Source organism: Bidens hawaiensis, unplaced genomic scaffold, assembly GCF_021521415.1.
Source record: "Bidens hawaiensis isolate Kalapana, Puna unplaced genomic scaffold, B.hawaiensis_p1.1 tig00030837_1, whole genome shotgun sequence".
Lineage (NCBI taxonomy): Eukaryota > Viridiplantae > Streptophyta > Magnoliopsida > Asterales > Asteraceae > Bidens > Bidens hawaiensis.
Genome location: NW_027495168.1, coordinates 202,172 through 222,604, shown reverse-complemented (window position 1 = coordinate 222,604; position 20,433 = coordinate 202,172). Strand labels below are relative to the sequence as shown.

General features: G+C 33.6%; 2 protein-coding genes across 2 annotated transcripts; one reads left to right on the top strand and one right to left on the bottom strand.

Annotated features, from left to right (window-relative positions):
- Positions 1 to 3,007: 3,007 nt before the first annotated feature.
- LOC143581244 (epoxide hydrolase 2-like) lies at positions 3,008 to 5,301 on the bottom strand. The gene is made up of 4 exons (XM_077064069.1): positions 4,991 to 5,301; positions 4,222 to 4,389; positions 3,914 to 4,149; positions 3,008 to 3,302 (listed from the first exon to the last, which is right to left on the bottom strand). The coding sequence occupies exons 1-4, from the start codon at positions 5,276 to 5,278 to the stop codon at positions 3,038 to 3,040; spliced, it is 957 nt and encodes a 318-aa protein (XP_076920184.1). The 5' UTR covers positions 5,279 to 5,301; the 3' UTR covers positions 3,008 to 3,037.
- A 7,835-nt stretch (positions 5,302 to 13,136) lies between these two features.
- Positions 13,137 to 19,084, top strand: LOC143581243 (external alternative NAD(P)H-ubiquinone oxidoreductase B2, mitochondrial-like). Its single transcript, XM_077064068.1, has 10 exons — positions 13,137 to 13,254; positions 14,673 to 14,931; positions 15,595 to 15,789; positions 15,864 to 16,114; positions 16,945 to 17,164; positions 17,233 to 17,337; positions 17,532 to 17,795; positions 17,937 to 18,058; positions 18,188 to 18,307; positions 18,960 to 19,084. Exons 1-10 carry the CDS (start codon positions 13,160 to 13,162, stop codon positions 19,045 to 19,047), a joined length of 1,719 nt encoding a protein of 572 aa, XP_076920183.1. The 5' UTR covers positions 13,137 to 13,159; the 3' UTR covers positions 19,048 to 19,084.
- Positions 19,085 to 20,433: the final 1,349 nt, after the last annotated feature.

Sequence of the window (20,433 nt, the reverse complement as noted above, 5' to 3'; positions counted from 1 at the left end):
AAAAAGCCAATGCTAAGAAAAAAGACACAATAACGAAAATAAACAAAAGACACAATTATAAATAAAAAAACGCAATAGATCGCAAAATATAACACAATGTCGAATACTAATATATCACAATATAAAAAAACACAATGTCAATGAAAAAAACACAATCAATGACGAAAAACACGAAACACAATGATCGTTTCTCCCAATATTGGGTTAAACGAGGAAGACAATGGAAACAATTTTTGTGTTTTTTTATTTTATTTTATTTTTTTTGTTTTTTTATTATATTTTGAATTATAAATTTTTAAATAGATTTTTTTTTTTTTGCTATAAATGTTTCTCATCCTCTCATTTTGTCTCGTTTGTAGAATAATTTGATTCCGCTATGAACATTTTATAGATTAAAATTTTAAAATAGTTTATTTAATTTCTTTTATTCAAATTTTCAAAGAGGTCAAGTGGTCAACGTATAGAAAAGGACAAAAGAATATATGTCTATATGGTCATTTAAATGGGGACATTGCATTAATTGGTAAATACAGTATACCACGTTATTTATGCAATGCATTTAGGCCATAAGTATAATGAAATAGCTGACGCCATGTGCTTGAATTTACATATTTCTTTTTAATTACCAGTAGAACCAACTTTCAGTTATCAAAATTCAAAACCAAATACAACAAACAAAATCAGCAAGATGCTGAGAGGGAAAAGCCCCGGCCCCCATTACAATTGATTTTCTCCATTATTGGATGATGAGCCATATTTTTTCTCCTAACATATACAAGAATAAATGATTAAATGACAACAACCTATATATGGAACACAGTATGAAACCATGAATAGCACAAGTCAGAAGTCATGATGAGTAACCAGTGGTGGATCCAGGAATTTTTTTCAGGTGGTGCACAACTTTTAGATGGTTCAATTTCATAGAATCGGGTATAAAAAATTCCGGGTCGGTTTGAGGTTCGGGTCGGTTAGATGGTTCGGGCAAAGTTCATTACATAATAAAAATACAATAATAAATTCCGGGTCCGTTTGAGGTTCGGGCCGGTTAGAAACCATATTCACACAATTAACCTTACCTCAACAAAAAACATCCACCAACACCACCACTCTTATCTTTCCAACTATTTTAACACCCAACACCAACAACCATGATTTGAAATATATTATTCGTGACCACAAGCCATTAAAACTAAATTTAACAAATAACCTAACAATTAAGTAGTTAGCAATCAAGAACAATTAACAAGTCAAGAACAATTAACATTTAACAAATGAATGCAAACTTACCTTCAAAGTGGGAGGATTCGAGCAATCGAGCTTCGAGGAAGAGTAGATGACAGAAGGAGAGGAAGGCAGGAGGTTGGAGAACGGCCGGAAAAGCTGCGGTGGTGGTCGGGGAACGGCCGACGGGGACGAGGGGACAGGGGAGATCGCAGGCGCCATTGTGTTTAGTGTCGGTGTGTTTTATTTTTTGACTAATAAAACCCTAAATGGGTTGTGCAGTAGTTAAAAAAAGTTCAAAAATTATATGGAAATCCGGAATTGAACTTGTGGCCTTCAAGTTACAAAACCAGCACCTTACCAGCTGGCCAAGCGTTTCAAATGTTTTTAAGGTGGTTCCTTCCTAATTTATAAGGTGGTTCCTCTAATGTTTTATATATACAAATACACTATTATTTCGAAACTCGGGTGGTTCCGGGGAACCACCCATTTCTACTATAGATCCGCCCCTGTGAGTAACCATTACTGTCGAATCTCTTAATGGGAGCAGAACGGACTGTGTTCGATTTTATCATTTTGCTTGTCTTCGATCACTTGTGATGGACTGATGGGCATGCCGTAAACATTATTTGCCTTTATTTACTCATAAAGTATTCCGCATAATACACGACTTGTAAATTGTAATACCTCCGTTCTTCGTGGAGGTGAGCCCAACGTTTTAACTTACTCTAGTTATAATTTAACCGAATCCGCCTGTTAATGCAATGCATATATAGTGTGTGTGTATTTTGAAAACTTGAAAAACAAAGTTAATGTATGTTCGTTGGATATATCTTTCATGAAAACAAAAAATGTGTTTGTAATGTGGGCAATGCATTAATGTACTTCAACCACGTTATTATTTGATGTAGGCCATCAAAGATATTTATTTTTCTTGTGTTAGTGGAGGGAGTCATCCCACTGTTTCTAGTTTTCCCTACATGACATTGACAAGTTAGTTTTTTTTCCATTTTTGTCCTAGTTTTTCTTCTATATGGGAATTGGGATGGCTATCATTACAATTTTCCTTAGTGCTTCTACTTTGATTTCTTTTTAAATAAAAAAAAAATACTAGACACATTTATGTTTTTATTAATTAAATAACAAAATAAAAATAGAAAAACTTACTTGATTATATTAAAATGCAATAATTATTAACTAAAGAGATAAAATTGGTTATTTAATTGGTTTAACGGATACAAATACTTCAAATACTCGATAAGATCTGCTCAGAGGTTGTTGCGGACTGTCTGGGAACATAAGTGTAAGAATATTGTCTTCTACTGACATAAAGAAAAAAAATGGTTTCTTATTTGAAAATAAAAAGAGAAAAAAATTGTAACAAATCTAACAAATAGATATAAAAACTGAAATACCCCTGGTATAGCGTTGAAATACACGAAGTTAATGATTCGGATGACATTAACAATAATTGAGAAACCTAAATGGTGCAATTGCAAAAGGAGACTTTTTAAACGAAAGTCACAAAACTGACTAAACCTCAGGGACGGTTTTAACAGTTTACAAAAACAATTATTCATTCAAATGAATGCTCAACCCCTTTTAATTTGATTTCAAAATGGTTCAAGTCACTTTGAACCTTTGGTAATTATTATAAACGATTATACTTCCTCATATCCACAAACACAGTTGTCATACATGTTGATGATAGACTGCTAAATGTTAAGGATATTAAAGACTTATAAGGTGTTAAGTAAGTTTCTACTAAAAACCTTAACTATCTTTGTAACCTTTTTAGTCTCGTGGAAACAAGCTAAATTACTGCAAGATGCTTGTTGTGGTCGAGGAAAGTAAGGACGAGTTGGTTCACGTGGTCGGGAAATTGCTCGTGGACAAAATGACACTCGTTAGACACATATATTATTTCTTGGTTTGGTACATATTTCTTCACTTCCCCGCTCCTTACATATTCCTTCATTCTAGGAATTTTCATCACGTAATCTTTCTCACCCATTATCACCATTGTTGGAACTTCTATTTTAGGATCTTGTACCTCGGATCCAACCTCGTACGTCATCCTATAATGATTGACCATAGTATACGCAAACTTAATATAAAACATTTTATCAGTTATGGAACTATGCAATGGCTAACTTGTCTCTCAAATACACAAATAACCTATTACGCCCTGTTCTTGAGTTTTTTTAAATGAGGGAAAGGAAATGAAAACTAAGGATAGTTAAAAAATGAGTGTTCTTGAGTTTTTTTTAAGATGAAAAGGAAAGGAGTAGAAAGAGTTAGGAGAGATTAAATTAATGTATTTTCCCAATAAGTTATCCTCCCAAAAATGGGATGATTACGGATAAATATTTTTTAACATAGTTATCATTTCATTTCCTCTAATTTTCTTCCATCTCAATAACACATCTAATTAAAAAAAAATTTCTTCCCTTCCCTTCTCTTTCTTATCATTCCCTCTACTTTCCTCTACTTTCCTTGCCATAAACTATGATAAGACCATCCACAATACTGTTATGTAAAAAACACTCTTTTTTTAAGACACTAAAAACACACCCAATAAGTAAACCCAAAAACACTCAAACCCCACGGTCACAGGTGCTCCAACACATATTTTTCCACGTATAAGCTATATGTTTGGGTATTTTATCGTATGACAAAATATGCATACCTATATGGGACTTGAAGTGCGGTCTGGAACCCATTCTTCTCGTACAAACTCCCATAAGTTTCAATATCCTCCTCGGTAATCCACGACGGTAAAGGAGTTGATGGCTTCACCAAATCCATTATCTCCTCGTTCTCACCAGCGCTCGGCACTTCACTTTGACTAAACAATATGTATATATTTCTCACCACCGTTTTAACATCAAGACGGCCAAAATCTGTTTCAGCTCTACCCGGTTTCTATTTAAAATCCCAAATAACTCACGGTTATAAGTAGGAATATAATTCAAGTTTTAAGACATGGGGTTTTACCTGCCATCTAACGAAGTAGAAGCCCTCCGGTAAAACAAAGTGATCAGTGATGGCACCGGGAAGCATAAATAGCACATTCAATGTTATGATTGCAGCCACTTTTTCCGGGTAGAGGAGTGCGAGTGAATAGGCATTCCATCCTCCAAAATCTTTAGCAATCACAAATGCCTAAGAATGTTCAAATAACTAAGATACTTGGCATTTTATTTCTTTTAAAGATTAATATTACAACAAGTTTAGCGTTTTTATAGTTTGTTAATGATTTATATAATATAATTTTGACAAGTCTCGATTTCGAATTTGGGATTTGAATCGATTCGACATGATTAACACATTTGAGCTATAACTTTAAAAAGTCACATGGTCGATCTTTGTAGTTTTAGTTTGTAACATATTTGGGTTTAACTCAATACCCGTTATGGCACCTAACCTAACTAATGCTGACCAAATACGCAACGTTGTGTCGCCACAACACGACGGCTTTGTTAATAAGGGTGAGTTAAATTTAAGACTCCAGTATGTTATTTACACCCCTAGACCCTAGATGCTTAATTTACTTTTTGACAACAATTATCTCACTGATTTTAAACTTGTTTTAGCTTTTTACCAAATTATTTCCCTCAGCTTCAAAATCGTTAATCCGACCGTTATTGAAACTTATCAAAAAAATTATATATGAGTTATTAAGTTTATATTTTAAGCCCCATCTTTTTAAACGCCCCAGATTTTTTTTTTTTTGTATTCTCGTGGACTGCCCTATATGGTTTACCTTAGAAATTTCGAGAGCATCAAGGATCGATGCAGCATCACTAATAAGATGAGCGAACGAGGTTTTCTCAGGTTCAGGGGGTGCATCGGACAATTCATATCCTTGGAAATCAGGTGCGATGACTCTGTAACCAGCGTTTGCGACGGTTATCATTTGATGGCGCCAGGTGTACCATATCTCCGGGAACCCGTGAAGAAAAATCACTGCTGGGGTGGACTGTGATCCGAACTCGGCTACGTGAAGCTTTAGTCCGTCTACTTGTATGAATTTGTGTGTAATTCGATCCATCTCCTAGTGTGTTATGTTTTGCTTATGAAGTGATGTTGTTTTTCACGTAAAACATGTTTGGTAAAAGGAGTTAAGGATGACAAAGTCATAAAGCATTATCAGTTCAACACGAAATTATCATTAGCAGTTTGAAAAGAAAAAAAAAAGATGGCAGGTGGTGGGGCGGTTAAAAATTTGATGTTCTTTTTTCTTTTTGTTTGATATGGTGTAAGCCTGAGTTCTACTAGACTATACCACGGCTCGTTTTGACTTAGGAAAGCTCAAATTCGAGCTTTCCTCATTTGAACTCTTTTTCTAATTTCTAAAGATCAAGCTCGCCTAGTGAGGTTTTTATTTTAAGCTTAGGTTTGGCTCGTTTAGTATTTATCAATTAGTTTATATACATTTTTAATTAGTTTTATATATTTACGCAAGATTAAGCTCGGCTTGAGCTCTTGTAGTACCTTAAACGAGTTAAAGTAGATCAAGCTCAGTTGTGCAGTGTGAAAGCAATACATAGAAGTCTAAATGAGGTCAAACTTATAAATATACAAGGTTCGTTAAAGCTCGAAGAGCCTATTTGAGCTTCCCATACAAGACTCGAGCTCGGACTTGAGTTCGTTAAGACTCGAGCTTTCTAGTACCATTACGAATATAATCGATATCGGCCTAATCACGAGCGGGTTTTACCTATGCCACGTCATTAAGATGTTCTTTGTCTAACTTTTTTATATATGATAACTATTGGTCTTCCCCATTAAATTTATTTATTTGGTTTTCTTTACGATACCCTCACGAACATATTCGATATTGATAAACTCGCAACAACTCGCAGCAGCATTGAGCGAGCCAAAACACGTCATTTTAAATATGGTGTTTTTTTGTTATAGGCTATACGAGTGTCAATACTTCTTGGCGTTCACTAAATTGTTCTTTGGGTTTAGTGTCATTACCATAACAAAGCTAGACGGATACCGGCCAAATTCATGTCGCGATGGATTTTGTTTCCTAGGTATATATTAAAATTATAATAAAAACTAAATATATGAGAAATTATATAATAACTAATGTCACCGAATAGGTTTAAAAAAATATATGAGGGAAAATGGTGAGTGGTCTTTCATTTTAGGAGTTGAGGTTGGCGAATGGAAGACGTTAATTCGGATGACTTGGAAAATTATTTAGTATTGACCAAAAACTAAATAAAACGAGAAACACGCCACATATCTTCGACTCCACGTTTGATCGACATTTCTACGAAGCTACTTTGTACCATTGACAGGGGCGGACCCACATAGGTCCGATCGGGGTCCCGGGACACCGATGTTTTTTAAAAATTACTTAGAGACGGTATATTAAATTTTGTAAGGACCCATAAAAATTAATACTTGGAACCCATACTGTTAAGATTGAACTGGTACAGTGGAAAGTCCCTTGTTTTACTTGTGAGAGGTTGTAGGTTCAAGCCCCATCATACTCCTTTTTTGTTGTTTTTTTAATATCCTAGTCTTAGTTATTCAGTTAGGGTATTTGTGCTTTTTGTTAGTTTCTCTCATATAGTCATTATCACCATGCAACATATATAATGTTAACATGGATTTTGCATATTCTTTTATTATTTACCTTGTGTATGTATATTATAATTAATCATTTATTTGTGTAAGAGTTATTTTTTCATGTTTTGGTCAATTATGTAAGACCATATATATAGATTACGTTCATGTTTTTCGGGTATGAATTAAAAGTGTATGTTTCATCTAGTTTCTAATTTAGATTCTTCTACTTACTCGTTTCCAATGACACCATAGTTCCGTGTTTTATTATGTTCCTCGCCTCGACCCGACCCGAATAACGACCGACCCGAAAAATTTTGTAAACCGAAAAAATTGGGACCCCATTGACAAAAAATCCTGGGTCCGCCACTGACCATTGAATATGCTTAATAAGCGAACCCAATGCCAAGCTTCATATACCAAGCTTGCACGAATCTAACTAGACAAGTCTTTTATTTCTACAAACATAGAACGGAGTAGTATTTTTATATATTTTAACTCGTTAGAAAAACATTTTACCAAATATGTTAATTACGTGAAACTAGAAATGTTAAAGACAATAAAGACACCAACAATCCGAATAAAACATACATTTAAATTATGAGATAAATCAGATTAAAATAAATAAATAAATATATATATGTATATATATATATATATATATTCCACAATATAACAAAACAAAATAATATCTAATGAAGCATTTTCGAAGCAAATTGAGTGTTTTAATTATATTTTTTATAATTGCTTTGGTTTACCCCCAATACTTGGTGAGCATTCCTGGGATGAGATATCGACATTCCATACTAATTTTCACACTCTAGGCATGACTCACCCAATAACACCAAGGGGTAAACCCACACCGTAGACCCCCCCCCCCTCCGAGTCAAGTTTTGAACTTGAGACTATTAGAATCCTAAATCTTAACCATCACCTCCATGTCATTGAACCAGAAGCCCAATTATAAATATAAGGAAAATTGGTTTTTATTGATCATAACTATTGTTTTTTGGTCATTGTCAGTCCCAACTAACGAATTGGTCACTGATGGTCCCAACTTTTAATGTATTTGTTCCTAACGGTCCACAGCTAACAAAATCCTAACGCCGTTAGTTTTAGGTCGTCGGAAAAACGTTTTTGGTCAGGAAAGTCAAATTTTCTGCCAGAAATCACCATCTGAACACCGCCACCACCACCACCAATTTACTCACCGCCAACCAACCACCATCACTTAAGCACCATCAATAGTTATTGATCCTAACTATTGTCTTTTGGTCATTATCAGTCCCAACTAACGAATTGGTCACTGATGGTCCCAACTTTTTATGTATTTGTTCCTAACGGTCTGCAGCTAACAGAATCCTAACGCCGTTAGTTTTAGGTCGTCGGAAAAACGTTTTTGGTCGGGAAAGTCAAATTTTCTGCCAGAAATCACCATCTGAACACCGCCACCACCACCAATTTACTCACCGCCAACCAACCACCGTCACTTAAGCACCATCAACTGATTCCGAAGATGGTTCTAGAGTTCCAACGACCTCAATAATTGAGGTTTTTACTAGAAAAAAGGTTCATAAAGGTAAGATTCAAAGTTACCATGATGTTTGGGACAAAAGTGTTGAGTTTTCGGGGAAAAATGTGTGTTTTCTGGCTAAAAACGTTTTTCCGGCGACCTAAAACTAACGACGTTAGAATTCTGTTAGTCGCGGACCGTTAAGAACAAATACGTTAAAAGTTGGGACCACCAGCAACCAATTCGTTAGTTGGGACCGACAATGACCAAAAGACGATAGTTGAGACCAATAAAAACCAATTTTCCTAAATATAAATAGAGTGTTTAAATTGAGCATCAACTTCATAATAAAATATTTAAAACTTAGATTAACCGTATAATAATATACATACATGTTAGCTGGGGGTGAGCATAGACCGGGTAACACCCGTGTGACTCACGCGGCCCTCGTACTCGACCCATGAAAACCTATTTATTGTTTAATAGGGTCGGCTCCCGAGTCCCGAGTATGGTATATTGAGTTAATCGATCCAGGTCCAACAATGGGTTTATAAGAATACCTCCGAACCCATTTGTATTTCAAATCGATTATATAACCTACTTAATTTATTGTTTGATTTTGTTATTTTCTTTATGACTTGATTTATTTTACTAGTTTGAATTGGTTTTTTAAGACAAGTTTATGAGAAATTATTATTTGTGATATACCCTTGTATATGTATAGAATGAATGATGAAAATAAGCTTTACTTTACCCAGAATACATGTTGATTGATAGTATTTAGCAGTGGGTGTAATATACAAGTTACAATGCAAGCCTAGTAATTGCCAATTAAAAGCCATCTCACGTGAAACAATTGGGCCCAATACTAACAATATGTTCTAGAACCCGAACCAGTTATCAACATTAGCATCGGTTCTCGACTCTCGTCTTTACTATTAACCGGGATAGGGTTGGGTTAGGTTGTTCTAGAACCGATTGTCAACATTAGGGTCAGTTCTCAAGTCTCGTCTTTACTATTAATCAGGTCTGGGTCAGGTGAGGACGTGAGGTGTGTGTGTAAAACCCATTTGATCACCCTTACAATCCTACATGTCAGTGTATGTATCACCGATAGGTATATTATGTAGAATTAGTGTTGAAAATATCACGCTTTTATGTAAATTAGTTTAGGGGTTGTTTGGTAATTTAAGTATTGAATTAATAAGATGTGTGATTGAAGAGACAATATCTGAATTTTTAAAACTTAATCGTTAAGAAGCTTCATGGGCCATTAAGATATGTAACCAAACGCACTCTTCAATTTACATCATACTGATTAAAAGGTAATCTTTTAATAGAAGAGTCATTAATAGGTTATAAAACAATCATAGTAAATTTATTTGGGAAGTTTTATATTTTATTAATGGTTGATTTGCAAAAGTTAGGAAGGAATATGTTACTTTTTTATTTGATTTACCAAAAGAGGGGATGTAACATATAAATATTTTTTTATAATAAGTGCGTGGTATGAAATGTCACCTAAAACTTGCTCCCCAAGTCACATGCATGTGCTGTCTACACGCCAAACCCTCTACTAAACCAAACCATTTTCTCCCCACATTTTTGGTAGTGGCAGTGTGGCACCTCTCGCCTTCTCACTCTAAAAACATAAGAGTCCAATTTTCATTTATTCATTTGTTTTAAATATATTTAAATTATATGCATGTTGAATTGATAAAATTATACATGTGTTTATACTGTTGAAATGGATTAATACCATTTTATTGAGAAATTTGATTATCATAAAAAAATAAAATAAATTATTATTTTATATTGTTTGACAGCCAGGAACAGATAATGGAAGAAAATAAAAATGGTAGTGAGTGGTCGTGCTGCTAGTGGTGTGTGATGGCAGACGATTGTGGCAGGCCCGGTTTTTGGGCCGTGCGGCCCATGCAATGGCACGAGGCCCAAATTTTTATAGAGCACAATGGTTTTAAATTTTATCATAACCTATTTAATATACTAAGCCCAATAAAAACCAACGTGAATACTAAACAGACGAACTAACTGAGCGATAATTATATCATATACCAAAGATTAGGTAACGAGAAAGTAGGAATCGAATCGAATCGAAGGTATGAATCGTATGATACTATGATTTTTATTACTTTCTGTTAATTGATACCTAATTGTATGTTTGCAAATATGAATTTGCAATTTGGATTTTAGGTTTATCGAAACTAATTGGAAGGAGGAAGGTATAATTTTATTAATTTCTAATATTTTATCATGCTTGCAAGATCAATTTTTGCATTATATTTGACACAAAATTGACTTTTTGCTGATGATATTCCCTGACACTTCGTTAATCACTTTGTAGGATTTTTTTTTTATTTTTTTGACGTGTATTTTGTGTTTGTGATTTAGCTAACACGAGTCTTTTTAGTTTCATGAGCAGATTAGTTGTTTTGTTATTTATGTATTATTTTTTTTTGCTAATAATACTAAATGGTGAATTTTTTTTTTCTAGAAATCATGCCTCCCGTTCCCAAATATATATACCTCTTCGGTGCCCAAAAACGTAAAAAGAAGAAGGTAGAGGAAGAAAAAGCAAAGAATGACAAAGGGCCCCGTATACACAAGTTTTCCTCAAAACTATCTCAAAGTTCTAGTTTTAATGTAGATGAAGCTAATTGATGAGTTTATATTATAAGAAGGAGGCCCAAAAATTTAAAATTTTCTCGCACGAGGCCTAAATTTTTTTAGCATTCTCGGAGACGGGCCTGGGTTGTGGTGGTTGATAATGGTGAAGGTGATGTAAAGTAAAAGAGAGAATTGAATAAAAAAAAGTGATGGATAGAATAATCTATAATAATATATATAAATGAAAACATAAAAATCCTACGTATCGCGATGTGGTCGCTCCCCCTTTTTTTGGAGTCACCAGATTTCCTTGATTTTTAAATAAAGACTTCTCATGCATTTGACCCGAATTCATGGGTATGGGTCTAATCAAACCCATATATTTCTTAAACGGGTTATAACATCTCATTATATTAAAAACTAATCTCACCAAATATTTGATATAAAAATCCTAAAAGGTAGGGATATACTAAAAATTAATATATGATTTATTTAAAAAAGATATATATTATTTATAATTAAAAAAACCAATTTTATAGTAAAAAATAAATGGGTCTTGTGTCTAATCAAACTCATATAGCTTTTAAACCGGGTTATAACATCTCATTTATTTGTGAAACAATTTATCATCAAATCATATATATATTATTAACTTTCATACAATAAAAAAAATAAAAATTCAAAAAATAAATAAATATTAGAAACAAATAATATAAAACAACCCCGTAAATAAACAAAACATTTAAAAGTTCTATGGTTGTTTCTTACATTTACTCAAGCTACCATATTGTTTTATTTGTAAATGAAAACTTCTCATGCATTTTACCCGAATTCACGGTATGGGTCTCACCATACCCAGATAACCTTAAACGGGTTATAACATCTCACTATTCTAAAAATAAATCTCACTAAGTATTTGATATGCAAATCCAAAATAATAGGAATATAGTAAATATTAGTATTCAATTTTTTAAGAAAAATATATTATTTATAATAAGAAACAATTTTATAGTAAAAAAAATAATCGGGTCATGGTCTCAGCAAACCCATAGTTTTTAAACGGGTTATAGCATGTCAGTTATTTGTGAAACTATTTCATCATCAAACCCTAAGTATATTATTAACATTTTTTATAATAAATAAAATTAAAATGCAAAAAAAATATGAATATTAAACACGAAAAAAAACACAACCCCCGTAGTACGGGGGATAAAAACTAGTTTTAAGATATTTTAGAAGGAATGAAATGCAATGATTTAGGGAATATGGGATTCCATTATATTGACCATAAAAACATTATTTTTTTTATTTTCTTACATTGGTTTATTTCATTCATGCATAACAAACGTATAATTATTCCATCGGGTCCCTTACACCCGATGCTGCTACGTTTTTAAAAAGAGTTCAGCGGGTTGTGCACAGTAACTCAACGACGTCGAAGAATGATAACTTTGTTTTTAGTAGGATCGGTTTTGCCATTCAAAAGGGATGGCTGCGCAGCTTGTTGCTCGCTTACTTGCCTCTCTATTGTAATTACATTCTTTTTTATCGAATTAAATCCCAACGGGTCATGAATTTAATGTTGAAATATCATGCATTTATGTAATCCAGTTCAGCAAAATTATAAATCTGGGATATTTTAGATAATAATTTATTAATGGTTGACTTTCAAAACTCAATTTTAGTAAAATTATAAATTATATTTTATTTGATTTTTCAAAATCTAACACATAAATAATTTTCTAAAAATAAAACTGCTCGCAATCACGTGGGAATGAAAGAAGTCCACCTCCAGAAATCGAGGAATAAAAATAAAAAACCGACTAACTTTAACTTTCTCCCCAAGTCATTCCATTCATATATGCGTTTGCTAGCTGTCTATACGCCACCCAAACCCTACTAATATAAAAGCACCCAACCCACATTTTATTTTATTTTGGTAGCACTGCCTCTCCGCCTCTCTCTAAAAAACGTAACTGTTCTGTTCAATCTTCCTCTCTTATGTTTTTAATAATAATAATAATAATTTGATTGATAATGTATGTACAAGTACATGTTGAATCGACCGGTAACATGCATTATATTCGTTATCACGTTGTGTGTTTTTCTCGTGTTTGTATCATCGAATTAGATACATATCATAATCATATCTTATTTGATTCATGCTTTTGCAGTGTAGATCTGACAGTTTTTGTTTACAAAGCGGAAATGAGCAGACGTTTGAATAATGTGTATGAAAGGCTTTTACGGAGGTTTCGTGAACGCCCGTATTCTTCGGGATTTCTCGCCGTTTGCGCACTTAGGTATATACCGATTCACGTTTCTTCTTCTTCTTCTTGTTATTATTAGTTTAATTTGTTGCTATATATTAGGTTTTGCTTGATTTTAATAATTATTTAGTTTTTTATACTTTTGTTGTAATGGTAAACTGTCCTTACGGAAGTTAATTATTTAGATCTATATTTTATATGATTTTCGGAATGTTACAATTCAATAATTTAAATGCTGAAAATGGTGGCGTACTGTATTTGATGTTGAAATTATTTGTTATTGCATGTTGTTACTAATTAACTTAGGTTGATGTAGTTTATTTTCAATGTGTGGCTTGAATTTGTTTTGGTTCCAAATTTTGAATTACATAATGCATTTATACGATGTAATACTAAACGTCTAAAAATACGTTATACGATTCTCATCATATTATTGGTTTTGATATGAAACTTTCCTAATGTATAAATGGAGGTTGAGAAAAAACATTGTTATAAACTATTAGTTTCCGCCCATAGTTGTCAATAGCGTTCATAGCGGGCGCTACAGCGAATACGCCTCTACAAGGTCTTTGTGACCATATAGCGAAGGCGAATTCCGACATGATCTTTGCTAAAAAGGAGGTTGAAGCGACACTAACTTATGTTGGAAGCGAGGAAGAAGGCTGCGAAATGTAAACTTTGGACTTTTAGGGTTTAATAAAGTTTTGGTGTTTTGACATCTAACACCTCTCTCTTTCACTAGTTTACATTGAGTCCTTAAAATTTGTGAATTTTTACATAAAAAGTGTAATTTGTGTATTTAATAATTAACAATTAACCCTCTCTATCTAAAATTTGTGAATTTTTACATAAAAAGTGTAAAGTTAATTTGTGTATTTAATAATTAACACTCTCTATCTTCACTAGTTTAATAATTAACCCTCTCTATCTTCACTAATTAACCCTCTCTATCTTCACTAGTTTACATTTAGTCCTTAAACTTATAAATTTATACATAAAAAGAATAAAACTAGCATTATACACATATATACAAATTATAACTTGAGTTTTTTTTATTTTCTAAACTTTCTACTATTTTATTGCTAAACATGAAATAGCGGGTACTATTTCGTCGCTAACACTACGTAGCATATAGATAGTTTGTCGCTATTTACCGCTATTCGCTATTGACAACTATGTTTCCACCCATCAGTTACTACCTATTACAGCTTAGGAGCATTCGGGTTGGACCGAGCAACCTAGGATAACCCTAGTCTATATTCGATTCGTCGATCCAAGTGTAAGCCGAAAACTTTATGGGCTTTGTGATAGGTTATGCATAGAAATATTTAAATTATGTTTGCCTTGTATTATATTGGGATTGCACATAGTTTATATACCTTAGAAGAATTTTAATTACTCATGGCTTAGTACATGAACTTATTGGTTTTTACACATGTAACACATTTCAGTGGTGGGGGTGTTGTGGCTTATTCAGTGGCAACTCGTGAAACTTATGATGATGTTGGTGCCCCGAAAAAGAAGGTTGTGGTGCTTGGAACCGGTTGGGCTGGAACAAGTTTCTTGAGAAATCTTAAGAACCCATCTTATGATGTTCAAGTGATATCACCAAGGAATTACTTTGCATTTACACCTTTATTACCAAGTGTAACGGTTGGCACTGTTGAAGCGCGCAGCGTTGTCGAACCAATTCGCAACATTGTCAAAAAGGTATCTAATCTAGTTTACATTTTCTTGTTTTGTATATATACCGTGTGATCAGGCAAAACTTTAAAGCCAGCATGGCAAGTTGTGGGTTGAATTGTTCAACCAGAACACAACATATGTTTCTATTTGTAAATATGATAGTTGAGTTGGTTGATAGTAAAAAATGGGATAAACTGGTTATTGGATCGACTTAGTTGACTAATGGGTTAAACGGGTTAGTGGGTTCGGCTTATTTAATTAAAACGGTTAAACATCCCAAACATGACCAATTTATAAACGGGTCAACCTGAATGCTAACCATTTTAAACAGGATAACCCGAAAACGATTTGTTTTTAAACGGGCTAACCCGAACACTACACGTTTTCTAAACAGGTCAACCCGAAAACAACATGTTCTCTAACTGGTTTGCCGAACACAATTCGTTTCGAATGGGTCAACCTGATACGATCCGTTTTCTAAATAGTTAATACAGAACGCGGCCTGTTATCTAAAACGGTCAACCCGAAGATGATATAGTTAAAAACAGGTCAAATATGTTAACGCAAAACCCAAACACTTGGAAAGTTTTACATCATTGTTTAGACAATAAATAACTCAATGTGAGACGATTAACATTTTCAACTTACTGATTACTGATCAATGTCTATTTATCTGACTCGTAACAGAATAACGTAAACGTCAACTTTTGTGAAGCCGAATGCTACAAAATCGACGCACAAAACAAGAAAGTGCATTGCCGGTCAACGAAAAATGCAAACGAAGAATTTATTGTCGACTATGATTACCTGGTTGTTGCGATGGGAGCCCGTGTTAACACATTTAACACGCCTGGTGTTGAAGATCACTGCCTCTACTTGAAGGTAGTTCACATCTTTGACATTTATGTCAGTAAGCCATCAGATATGTTATAGTTTAATATATATTCTTAATACAGGAAGTTGAAGATGCCCAAAAGATTCGCAGGAAAGTAATCGATTGCTTTGAAAAGGCGAGTTTGCCTAATGTGAGTGATGAGGAGAGGAGAAGGATGCTTCAGTTTGTTGTTGTGGGTGGTGGTCCAACTGGTGTCGAGTTTGCAGCTGAGCTTCATGATTTTGTATCAGAGGATTTGGTTAAGTTGTACCCGACCGTTAAAGACTTCGTCAAAATATCACTTTTGGAGGCAACTAACCATATTTTGAACATGTAAAGTGTTTTTTTTGCTCACAAGTCTTAGCTTTTTTTAGTCGTTTTATTTAATGCTGGCAAATTGGCGGCTCTAGTTTCGGCATAATGAGTTGTTTTGGAAAAGATTCAGAATGGGTCGTTTTTGTAGTCATTTGTTTTAAGTCTTGCAAAACCGACGGGCTGGTCCTAATTGGATAAAACTGGTTCATGTCAAACAACGTGGTTTTAAAAAGTTTCAGTTTGGTTTGTGTCAAAATTAGTCATTTTTGAAAATTTTAAAATGTGTTAGGGTCAAATGTGGGTAATTTTGTTTATCATTTTATTTAAGCCTTGCAAAACTGGCAGGTTGGTTAGGTATCGGGTCAAAACTGCTTCAGGTCAAACTTGGTTGTTTAGAAAGTTCAGGTCAAAACAGGTAGTTTTGGAAAAGTTTTAGAATGGTGGGTTTGGGCCAAAATGGTCGTTTGTAGTAATTTTATTTAAGCCTTGAAACAGACGCGCTGGTCATTATCGGGTCAAAAGCGTTTCTGGTCAAATTAGGTGGTTTTAAAAAGTTTCAAATCAAAACCGGTTTTGACCAAAATTGGCTCAGGTTGAGATGTGTCGTTTTGAAAGAAAAAAGTATCAGAATGAGTTAACTAGTTATATTTGTATTATGGTCATTTGGACTCGTTCTAAGTCGCAAATTTGATAAATTCGACCTAATTTATACCTGTTGAAACCCAAATCAACCCATTTGACACAAAAAAAATCACCAAATCTGTCAGTTTTTTAAATAGCAGGTCATGATTGGCATGAGTACTTTTTATTCCATAAATGTCTGCTTACAAATGCACTTTGACTTTCAGGTTTGACAAAAGAATTACAACTTTTGCTGAAGAAAAGTTTCATAGAGATGGTATAGATTTGAAAACAGGATCAATGGTGGTTAAGGTTTCAGATAAAGAAATTTCAACAAAAGAAATCAAAACCGGGGTAGTCTCAACCATACCCTATGGGATGGCAGTATGGTCAACTGGCATTGCCACTCGTCCCGTTGTAGTTGACTTTATGAAGGAAATCGGACAGGTGCTGTCATATTATTTTCATTGAGTGACATTAATTGTTAAATGACATCAGTGTCGTGTGCTTCATAGGCGAATCGGCGTGTTTTAGCTACTGATGAATGGCTTCGAGTTGAAGGGACAAACAACATATATGCACTCGGAGACTGTGCCACAATAAACCAACGCAGAGTCATGGTACATTCAATTTATATATCTCTGTATAATCATTTCAGAACTTCCAAACAATTTAAAATTTTAATAACTCTTAACATTCAGCTGTTTTATTTATTTTATATGCAAACTCTCAAATAATATTTATATATGTATGTTTGTATCACTCTTGTTCAATGTTTGAGAAAAGGGGTTGACATTGAATTGTTGACTGGCAGGAGGATATATCATCTATATTTGAAAAGGCTGACAAGAACCGGTCCGGAACAATGACCATTAAAGAGTTCCAAGAAGTAGTTGATGACATATGTGACCGGTATCCTCAAGTGCAACTGTATCTAAAAAACAAGAATATGAGCAGCCTTGTTGATCTACTAAAAGAGTCCAAGGGTGATGCTACAAAAGAAGTCAATGTTGATGAATTTAAGTCAGCTTTATCTCAAGTTGACTCTCAGGTCAAAAACTTCCCAGCAACCGCCCAGGTATACATTAACCGAAAAACAATTGGTCTTAGTATCGCCTAATACCATACCCGAACCTGTGAATTTTTTTTTACTTAATTTCATACTTGGTTGATCCCAAATTAATTAGTTATCTGATGCATGATGGTTGGTAATATGTAGGTTGCAGCGCAGGAGGGCGCCTACCTTGCAGATTGTTTCAACCGTATGGACAAATGTGAGAAACGTCCGGAAGGTCCTATACGTTTCAGAGAGTCGGGACGTCATCGTTTCCGCCCTTTCAGGTACATAAATTACTAAATAAATCACAAAAAACTTTGAAAAAACTAAAAAAAAATGAAAATTGTCGTTAATCCTGAAACGGGTCAGTCTGAAATTGAATGGAGTATTTGTTGTGTGTGTGCGCTGTGTAGATACAAGCATCTTGGTCAATTTGCTCCACTAGGAGGAGAGCAAACAGCTGCACAACTCCCTGGTGATTGGGTTTCTATTGGGCACAGTTCTCAGTGGCTATGGTATTCAGTTTATGCAAGGTATATACCTCTTCAACAATAATATCTTCATATATTATAAACATCTATATATATGTGTAGGTTCATTCTAATTCTATGATCTACAGTTTTACACATGTGGATCATAGAGTAGGAAAATTAATTAGTTAAAGAATAATCAATTATTTATTTTTCACAATTATACACTTTTATTCTAATTTTTAATATATATATATATATATATATATATATAATTAAATTGTTTCTAATTGTATTGTATTCAATACTAATTTCGTATTTATTCACTAGTAAATTATTCAATGTTTTGAAAACTAGACCGATTATATATAGTACTAGTTCCATAATCAGACTGTTTGAACCGGACTAAAAACCGAACTTTATTTAAAATTTTAAATGAAAAAACATATATATATGCTCTTAAAAAATACAGAAAAAGTATAACCAAAATGAATAAGAAATTTTAGTTGTGATCATGTATTCATAGCACTACATAAAAAGTGAACATAAAGGTGATGCATTGTATAATCCTAATTTTATGAGTACTACATAAAAGGTAATATAACTGTATAATCATCTCTTTTTCTCTCTATCCTGCAAACATCGCATAAGAGTAATTATGCGATTTTTATAGTTGTATAAATGTCTATATTGTTTTGTTCTTGGAATTTAACAGCAAGCAAGTGAGTTGGCGTACGAGGTCTTTGGTGGTTTCCGACTGGATGAGGTGTTTCATTTTCGGCAGGGACTCGAGTCAAATATGAGTAATAAACCAAACAAACAGTTTCCCTAGTATTTCTGTCGTTGTTCCAATTTTTTTAGACATTCGATATTCATTTACAAATTTGAAATATCAAACATGAAGTTAAGTTTTGTTAGTTACGTACTGTCCAAGTTTTTATCTTTACATGTTGCTTTTATAAATTGTCTGCGTTGGTTAACAACTTGTGCATCTTTGACCAAGTCAAAATCTTGTGTACAAGATGACAATATTTGACCACAATGGTCTTGCTTTTTTCTAAACAAATTCGTTGTTTGATAAACGTACAAAAGCTATGGGTAACGGCTGCCACCTGTATTTTATATAATTACTATTTATGGACTTTCTTTTACAAATAGGAAAATTTTAATTTATGTTATTAAATTAAAGTTTATTATACACTAGTAAACGTACCTGCGTGTTGCTGCGGGTTGAGACGATGCCATGATTTGCTTGTGTTTTGTATGTACACCATCCATATCGATGTTAAATCGAGTAGCTGCTTTTGTACAATTATATTAATCTAGCTTGTATCTCCATGATGGCAATTTTTTACATCTGTTTAACGTTGTTGACAGCCAATGTGCAGTCTTTCTTCATTAAAATTTAAACCATCATCTCGTTCGTTTTCCAACAGCAGTAAAGACGGGTGCTGGCTGTTTTGTCTTTTGTAGCCGTGGATTTTTTATCAGTTCATTGCATATTTTCCTAGGAGTGTTGTCGTTGCTTCGTTAAAGAAAAATTGCAGGCATATCGGATGTGCTGTTGGTTACGATGGCATTAATACAACACCTGTTCAAGTATTCAGTAATTTTCTTTGTCAGTACCAGAAAAGTTGCTAACTATAAACAAAAGCGGGTCTAAAAGACAGCTAATATCAGAAATTCAGAATCATAAACCCTTATAGACTTAAAGTTAGACGAATTATTAATCTGTGAATAAGTGTATAGAAGCCCTATTGAGCCAATATATTCTCTAAATTTTGTCAAGCAACATATCAGCCATACCTGCTAAACTTACATTAGAAAAAAAAAATAGGGATTTCAAACCCTAGTGACATCAAAGTCGGAAATTTGAAACTCAAATTGACAAAACATTTTAAATATGTAACTTTGTGGCGGTGAGCCGGTGAATCGAGTTGAAAGAACTAAAAATAAAGCAAATAAAACAATTAGAAAGAAAATCTTGTGAGGCATTTCGTTAAACAGTAGGCGGGCATGCATTTAAAACATCCTAAACAAACAACTTGAATAAGCAAATAATAAAATCCAAATACGAATGTCATCTACAGAGTAAAAGGACGACTAATCTAGACTTCGACAACCATTAATCAAACAATTCACATGCACTTACAGAGATGTGACGTAAAAAGAAAAAAATGAAAATGCAA